General features: G+C 38.0%; 1 protein-coding gene across 3 annotated transcripts; it reads left to right on the top strand.

The window, feature by feature from the left end:
• Positions 1–549: 549 nt before the first annotated feature.
• On the top strand, positions 550–7,988 carry LOC105008322 (TLC domain-containing protein 4-B). Of its 3 annotated transcripts, none has more exons than XM_010867600.3 (8): positions 550–1,416; positions 1,971–2,061; positions 3,297–3,463; positions 3,690–3,779; positions 3,892–3,950; positions 4,058–4,152; positions 5,752–5,825; positions 6,733–7,988. In XM_010867600.3, the coding sequence occupies exons 3-8, from the start codon at positions 3,309–3,311 to the stop codon at positions 7,046–7,048; spliced, it is 789 nt and encodes a 262-aa protein (XP_010865902.2). In that variant the 5' UTR covers positions 550–1,416; positions 1,971–2,061; positions 3,297–3,308; the 3' UTR covers positions 7,049–7,988. The 3 variants fall into 3 exon arrangements, with proteins under 3 accessions (XP_010865902.2, XP_010865901.2, XP_010865900.2); XM_010867599.3 differs by having other exon boundaries at positions 1,906–2,061; XM_010867598.4 differs by lacking the exon at positions 1,971–2,061.
• The last annotated feature ends 608 nt before the right edge of the window (positions 7,989–8,596 follow it).

The following is an 8,596-nucleotide window of genomic DNA, read 5'->3' as shown; positions in this document are numbered from 1 at the left end:
TTCAAAATAAACCAAAAGACACAAATTTCAACCTTCTCTCCTCTCATAGAGAACAATCGCTTGACTTTCTTTAATGCCACTGATAACACCATAGGGCTCAGAAACCTAGCTCCCTCCACATCCTCAAACTTTAAAGCCTTCACTTCCCTCTCCAGTATCCACCAACCCTCTTATCCACTTTCAGAATCTGACCCCACACTAACTTCCTTACTGCCCCTGATCCTAAATACCTTATCCACCCATCGCTCCCCATTCCCCGGTGTTCACATTTCATCTACACATTCTCAACATCCCTACTCTTAGCCGCAATCTCCAGCCCATTCACCTCACAGTTATGCCCAACCACCCGTCCTTCAAGTGGTTTTTTCTTTTCTACCTAAGACTGTGCGTTTTTACATTATTAGAGCATAATGAAAAGCATGCTTCTAGAACAGAATCATGGGGCCTTAGTTTAGTAAAGCATGATGGGGAGAGGTTTTGAGAAGAAGAATGAGGAAGTTCATAAAATGTATTCCGTAAACCGACACTCCCCAGCAATTTCGTCACACCATACCGTCCAAACGCACGCAAGCGCATATAGAGAGGATGGAGATGGAGGGAGAGAAGGAACTATATAAATTTGTTTTGGTTTTTTATACGATGAAGCTTGCTTAATGGTTACCCACATCTAGTTACAATCGGATAAATCCATCGCGTAGCAGCTTTTCAAAACAGGTTTACATATTTGGGGGACTACAAAGCCAGGAATAGTGATTCCAAATATAGCATTTGAGACAACGTTTTTTTCTCAACTGTCTACCAGAAGGCAGTTGTATGATAACCGATAGGCGATTTTAAAATGTATATATTTCGCAAATGTGAAAAACGACGTTAACAGCGTTTACGCTGCTTGACGTAAAGGAAACCATCGAAAACCCGAGTTGTTTACATTCTCTCGTGCATGAAAGACTGCAGTCGTGTATTTTTTTTTTACCTAATTGGACAACCAGTTTCACCAGTTTTTTCCGCTAGTGTTTTTGACAAGATTAAATCTCTGCATTTGTAAAGCAGTTTCTATAACGACCAAATAGTCTGCGTTTCGACATGGAATCATTTTGAATATGTCGAGCAACCCGTTTTACTCGTTTTCTGCAATTGCGCTTGGCACAATATAAAACTGGTGTAGGTGTAAGTTGTTCCTAAAGCGTCCAACTCCTAGCCATGGTTGCGAAATCACGAGGGGATATTTATATCTATGGATATGGTGCTCCCCTCGAAATGCTTGAGCTGTAACGCACGATGACGGCAAGGTTATTATAGGGCGTCATTGCCAATGCAACAGTGTGGGCCATATCGACGGAGCGTTGAAGTGTCACAAAATACTACATTATTTGTTCGCGAGGAAAATAATTGCTTAGAAACAACACTGACTGAAGGGTAAGTAGTTCAAATACAGAATACTTGTGTCAATTATGTACAATGGCCTTGATAAATGTCTGCATGTATATTGACCTATCACACTTCAATGGTGCAAGCTGTGGTAGAAATTTACCGATTAGAACTCGTTGAACACAGGGACACATTATTTTATCAGGGACCAGTTCAACAAATTTCTATAAAAAAGCTGATTTGCTGTACATTCAGTATCTACCATCATCTATGTATGGTATATTGGCTAATGTTTAGTTTCTACAGTAGGGATCATTTTGTTGTAAAATAGTTTAATGCATTATTTTGAAAACTTAGGCCATGATGTTATTGTAAATTCAGTTGTTCACATTTCCTGTTGTGCAAGCAATTTAGGCTATCCCACAGCAGGCTCTATTTTGTCACAATCATAGGCTGTTAGAAACTTGTGATCAACAACTGCCAGACCAAACACTTGAGAATTACTTGGAGGTCTCATGTATTTTTTCACTTGTTCAGGGGATTTGGGGCTGTGGGAGCATGAAGACAAATCTGACTGCTTGAGCCTCAGTATTTTGTTACAGACCGTCAGCATTTTGAGCCAGAGCCAGACAGGGTCAAAGAGTTGTTTACTTTCCAGAAGTATGATTGGTCATCCACACCTGTTAGCTGAAGGTGAGGTTCTGTTCCTTCAACCGTTTTATCTCTAGTGCACTTTTTTGTCAGAACTTTTAATTAACGCACTACTTTTTCAAGGATGTGTGTGTGGGGGGGGGGGGGGGGGGGGCTATTGGAGTAGAATTTGAGTGGTTGTAGATATGTGAACTAGGAAGGACTAGAAATACAGGAAATACAGGGGGAAAAAAATTAATATTTTGACAGGTGAACAGACGGTCAGTGTCGTCCACTACTGCCATTTGCCAAAAGTAGGATCTGGTGACCACTTGACAGTGTGCTACTTGCCTATTTGTAAAGCGGTGCAGACCTCTTTGAAAGGGCCTGTAAACTCAACATTAAATCTTAGTAATGTTCACATAGTTAAGTGTCATATTAAACACCCATCAACACCCCCAATAAGGGCCATTAACTATAGAAAACTGCAGATTATTTTATCTTAATTGCGTCCTCAAACAGTTAAGCCGATGCTACTGGCATGCACTTTACCCTAACTATTGTGAATAACACTTTGGTGTCACACATTAACAGTTACATGCAATTGTCAAAAAATTTCGACACAGATGTTACCAACAGCAGTGAATCCATGTGCAAAATGTGGCACAACATTAATTAGCCTTTTCCTCGGATCAAAGCTGTATTAGAGAACACTGCATGTTAGTAGGTAGTCAGCTATACAAAAAGGGTCAACCTAGCCAATCCAATGGCTAAACCTGATGGAAATTTTGAGCAAAGACTCAATTCAAGTAAATGTTTTATGGTCACTGTTGCGTGCAATAGATCCCTTATTTTGTGAAATGGTAATCACAAAATCATGGATCCTGGCACAAGGACACTGTAGAAGTGGTGATAACTTAAGTGGGAATACAATATGTGCACAATTGGTGGTGCAGTATCTGCACAGGTAAATTATACAGAAAATGCATTAAAAATGCAGAGTTTTGCTGGTATTCTAAGTGTGCAAATGAAGTTGAGGACAAAGTTCTCAAAAGGCTGTTAATGCAGGCTGTCATGGTTACTTTATGACCCAAACTGTGTCAATTATACACAGGCATTGTCTAGATTTGAAGTTAGAATTCTTCACTTTTTGCTCATTGCTCAAGCCTACCTGTCAGTGAAAGTTGACATTCTGTGCTTAATAATGGAAATAAATCAAAGTTATTGTACTGTTATGTGTATATTGTGTTAAATTAAATGAACGCATACAGTCCTGTGTTTCTCTCTCCCCTTCCTAGCAAGGAGTGGTCATGGAGATGTTTTCTCCCCTGGTTTTGTCCATCACTGCCATCAGCTTTGTGACATTCCAGTGTCTGTTCCACTTTGTAAGCCCCTGGATCTCAGCTCAGTTCTGCCCTGGGTACCACCGTCTAGGCCCCAGACACACCATAGAATGGAACTCCAGGTACACCGTCTCTTGTCAAGAGACTGGTCAATTGATATTTGGATGTTATTAAATAGTGTAAATCAAAGCTTCTAACCAATATATTTTTTGCTATTAAGTTTCCAGTAAATGCCCATTCATGAGTGTGAACACTTTTTAAAATACATGTCCGATGGTGTGGAAACACTGCTGGCACCAACATGTGAAGTTTAAGAAATATGTTCTTATGTCTCCTATGTATTTTTAGAACTGTGTCGACAGTACATGCAATGATAGTGGGGCTTTTTTGTATCTACATCTTACTATTTGATGACGCCGTTAATGAAGACCCTGTCTGGTAAGAATTTTTCTTACTAGAATGTGTGTAATACTTGGTAAAATAGTGATTGTTAGAAATTCTTACCATACTTCTTAAATGTTGAACACGTGCTTGTGCTCCTTGCAAATAGGGGCAATCCGTCACTGGTCAAAAAAAATGTGGCAATTACCTGTGGTTACCTATTATCAGGTGGGTCTCCACTTCCCAACACGCTAACTCTTTGTATTTCTCTGTACATTTCCATGTACTATCTTGACCCATTCTGTCCCTGAGCTATTTCCCTGTTTGTCTTACAGATATGCTGCTCATATGTTTCTATTGGCAAGCAATAGGGGACAAGTTTTTTGTAATCCACCACCTGGCAGCGCTGTATGCTTACTACTATGTGCTGGTGAGTTCCTTACTGACCCACAGCAGAAAGTGCAGACAAGATGGAGAAGGGACAAGGTCCAAGGGTAAACAACCGTGTTGTTTCACAGGATCAGGAAGATTGGTTCGTAAAGGACGGAGCAGGGATAAAATATTTTAATGTTTGGAAAATGTAAATTTAGTGTTATTACTCACTTGCAGTGCTATATTTTGTTGTTGCACAGTTTGATAAATTGCACAACTTTTTTACTGTACTCTGTTCAACTACACTGAAATGGAACTAAACTAAATTGTTTCCCTCCTGTCATGGAAGGGTCCAGTGTAAGTAAGCACATGCACATTGTTAGATGTTTGTTAGAGTCCCTAAAGATTAATATGTAGCTTGTGCAGTTGGATATTTTTGTTATAAAAAATAGGTACAGTTTGAAGAAAGCATTGTCGGCTGACCTTCTGTGATTCAAGGAATGAGTCAATTAAATTTGATTACACATTCCCAATGACATTTGTTCAAGTGTGAGTAAAGAATGTTAGCTAACGTAGTGGAATGAGAATCAGAGTTTTTTGCATCAGTTTATTGATTGCACCCTCAAAGGCTAGAGAACAGTGTGATTTGTATTAACTGAGGTTGGTCCTGTTTATATAGCTCTGGAAAAAATTAAGAGACCCCTGCCCCTTTTTCTTTCCTTTCCAAAATGTTTTGAGTGAGGAAAAGAACGGTTAAAATTAAGAGACCACTGCAAATTGAACGCTGCGTTTCCTCACTCAAAACTTTCCTTTTCAACTTTTTTGGGAAGGAAAGAAAAATGTCCAGTGATCTCTAAATTTTTTCTGGAGATGTATGTTCTATGCAATTGGTTTCCGTGGCTGCCCAGAGTAATTGTTGTTTTTGGGACACCTTGCAGATTTAGTTAAGTCCTGGTCTATAAAACAACCTCAATATAATTCTCCATCGAAATTGAATTTTATGACTAGGCATAATGTGTATCCAAGCAGCTGCAGATTTGTCTAGGTAATGCATGATACCTTGCACAAACTCACAAAAGGGATTCTCATTTAAAGCCACCAACTGACTTTTCTTAGTAAACTGTATTGGCTACTTTTGGAATGGATTGTCTGAGTTTTGAAATGTATTATGAGTAACTTAAGTCATCAACAATATCCATAATTAGAAGATACAACTCTCTAGAATGTTTTTTCTCTTCAGTACTGCAATGAGTGCCTTTACTTGTGCAGTTGCATTTTAAAAGTCCATGCAGAATATATCCTAAACAAAGAGTAGGCCTGTGTCATTTAGTTTGGTACAGTAGGGGTCCCTACCTATCTTGTCTGCAATTATTTCTGTAGTGGTACTTTGAGCACTAGTCTAGTGTAACAGTGTGGACTTACCAGTATGTAGATGTATGAGCATGCACCGCTGGAGCGTTCACCAACGATATTTATACAGATTTTGAAAATGTTTACTCAAGTTTATTAACCATGCCATAGCCCCGTAAGTACACCACAATTCTTCTGAGCTTTTTTGGTAAGTTCACAGTTTTTAATAATCAAGAATTTACATTATGTTGCGTTCTTCTCTTGCTATTATCTTCTTTGCACTTTGTTCTGTTCCTTTCTCTTTTAGAGCATAGGAATGTTGCCTTATTTTGCTAACTTCCGTCTGGTCGCAGAGCTTTCCACTCCTTGTGTGAACCAGCGGTAGGTTACCCTTGTTCCAAACTGACTTTTGCACAAATGCATGCACGCCGACTCAGTTTACTGGGACGAAGAGCAATCCCTATAATGTACTGCCCTGGCAGTTTTTTTGCACAGGGTCTTTGTTGTCATTCGTAATAGTTTATTCAACTTTCTTTTTAAATACTTTTAACCGTTAATGTTTAACTACTAATAGTGAGTAACACCCATCTGAAAAGTAGTACATTATGTAATTGTTTCACACATTATTAATTACATAATGTACAAATGTTAATAAAAAAAATGCTAATACACTGTTGCTTTTACTTAAAATACATTTCATTGGTTGAAAAAATATAATTTGGCAGCAAAATGCTTGATTCTTGTTCCAAATATTACTGTAGTAAAAGGTATGGTCAAATAATAAAAAAGACAAATAGAGAACAGATAAATGAAACCTTGAATATAGAAAATTTGAAAATGCAATCAGGAGATTGAAGGGTAAGACGTATGAACCAAAATGAAGTATTGATTCTGAGTATTGATTATATGGGGTTAAAAGATATGTACTAGGTGTTGATATGTGATCTAGCTAAAATTTCTGGTTGATTTCCATGACTTAATTAGAATCAATTTGAAGGGATAGTTCAGAATTTTGGCAATTAGGTTCTTAATGTACTTCCTCAGAGTCAAATGAACTGAGCACATTGACAGGAAATGTAGCATGCTAGGTGTTCCCAGATACTTTGAGTCCATGTGCTAACGCTACTTTGGAATTTCGTAAAGTTGGGAATTCCTTAAACTGTACACAGACATACAGTACAATTGTCCAGAAGTTTGATTAATGGTCTCATTGCCAAAATCATCATCTTACTCTTTAATGCTCTCTTATTCTGTCTCCATAACTATACCAACTGTATCTTTCTTTCAGCTGGTTCTTTGAAGTGCTTGGTTATCCCAAAAAATCATTACCAAATATGGTCAACGGCATTGCCATGACGGCTTCCTTCTTCATGGTGAGGATAGCAGTCATGCCGCTGTACTACAGTAGGATGTATGCCGTGTACGGGACAGAGCCCTTTTACCGGGTAGCTTTTGGTGGTCGCTGTGCCTGGATTGGTCCCAGCTTCTGTCTAGACATCATGAACATCATGTGGATGCATAAAATGGCCCGTGGCTGTATTAGTGTGCTGCGTTCTCCAGGAAAAGTGAAAGTGGGAATGCTACAGAATGGGAAAGTGCATTGATGTGTTGAAAAAGGCAATGATGGCGTTATGTCTGAGTCAAATAGTTCATCAACATGTTTGTATCAAACGGTACGTGGACTGGAAATACTGTATCTTTGAAAGTCTTTATTGTCCTGTGACGAGCTTGAGGTAAATTGTGTACAGTACCACTACACTTATTTGCCCTGAACACCGCAATTGAAATAAGCACCACATTCTCCACTATGATGGAAGGGAACATTGTAAAAGCTGTTGGAACTGGGTGGACTCTTGGGCCCTATAGGGAAGACAACTGGGCTGTGAGACTTCATGGCTACACACATACAGACAAGTGTTAAAGCACCGCACCTCTTTTCCTTGTACCTTGGTTTGTATATTATATGTCCACCCAATTGTGTATATTGCCAAAAAACTTAGAAGATAATTTTTCCTAACATTTAAGAAGCTGCAAAAATGTGTCTCAAATATCATGATGTGTACAAAAAAGAACATTATTACTTGAAATCTGTGTTTTCACCAGCATAGGATGTAATAGACATGTTGTCAGACTCATACTGAAGTCTCTGCTCAGGAGGCTGCTCATGTTTGTAACATACAATAGAGCCAGGATACTTGTCATACACAACAGGTATTAGGGTTGGAAATGACAAACCATAGCAATCAAATGGCAGAATTTATTTTAATTTCATCACTAGAAGTGACCTTACAGTGTGACTTACGAAAGCAGCAATAAAAGTGCAATTATGTACAACTTCACACAACCAACTTCACACAGTTTACAAATTAAATATTAAACTTCAATGTAAATTTTTATAATATAATGTGTAAAATGTACTTGGAGTTTGTCCTTGGAGATTCCCATTGGAACTGTAGGATGAGGATGATGCTATTTATTGTGACATTTTGTTACAGCCATTATAGTTTTCATTTTTAATTAAAAGATGCATTTTAATAACATGAATACTTTTTGTTAGTGATATTGACTGACTGAAGTGACTGATTTAAATGACAAATTGAGTAGACCGTGTGTTAGATCTAGATGCTGTATATGCTGCTGGGTATACCTTAAATAGCAGGGTTGGTGAGTAAGCAATACAAACTGTAATTAAAAAAATTAAATCGTTATTTGGTCATAGAATGTTTTAAGTGAAATGGATGTAGAATTAAATTTAAATAAATTAAATTTGAATGAGTCATATATTCATTATTCAAATATTTTAGATAGGGTAACCATTACAATGCATAGCATGTCCTTCAAATGTTACGTTTTTAAAAAGACATCCTGTAAATACTTGAAAGTTAACTGGAAATATTCTTAAGAGGGTTGCCTTTATTATTAGACTAGCAGTTAGGATAGCTTAGCAGTTATAGCATCTCACCAGGAATTTGCATGTTGCTGTATTTAATCCCAGGCCAGCAAATTGAAAAATCCATTCTGTCCTTAATAGAAGACAGTTCACACTTATAGCTGTCTGGGCGTGCAATTTGTTAGCTCTCGGGTGCTTCCAATCTGGAAGGATTGGGTTAAAAGCTAAAGGCCCATTTTGGTTGGACCTTGTATTCAATTGA

The sequence above is a fragment of the Esox lucius genome, chromosome 3, assembly GCF_011004845.1.
Source record: "Esox lucius isolate fEsoLuc1 chromosome 3, fEsoLuc1.pri, whole genome shotgun sequence".
In the NCBI taxonomy this organism is placed as follows: domain Eukaryota; kingdom Metazoa; phylum Chordata; class Actinopteri; order Esociformes; family Esocidae; genus Esox; species Esox lucius.
This window is presented reverse-complemented; position numbering and strand designations above follow the sequence as displayed.

Bases quoted from the DNA above. Each gene is read 5' to 3' on its own strand.
- LOC105008322 (XM_010867598.4), top strand. From the start codon at position 3,309: ATGGAGATGTTTTCTCCCCTGGTTTTGTCCATCACTGCCATCAGCTTT. The intron at 3,464-3,689 runs GTACACCGTCTC...ATGTATTTTTAG, and splicing joins ACCATAGAATGGAACTCCAG to AACTGTGTCGACAGTACATG. The intron at 3,780-3,891 runs GTAAGAATTTTT...CCTTGCAAATAG, and splicing joins GTTAATGAAGACCCTGTCTG to GGGCAATCCGTCACTGGTCA.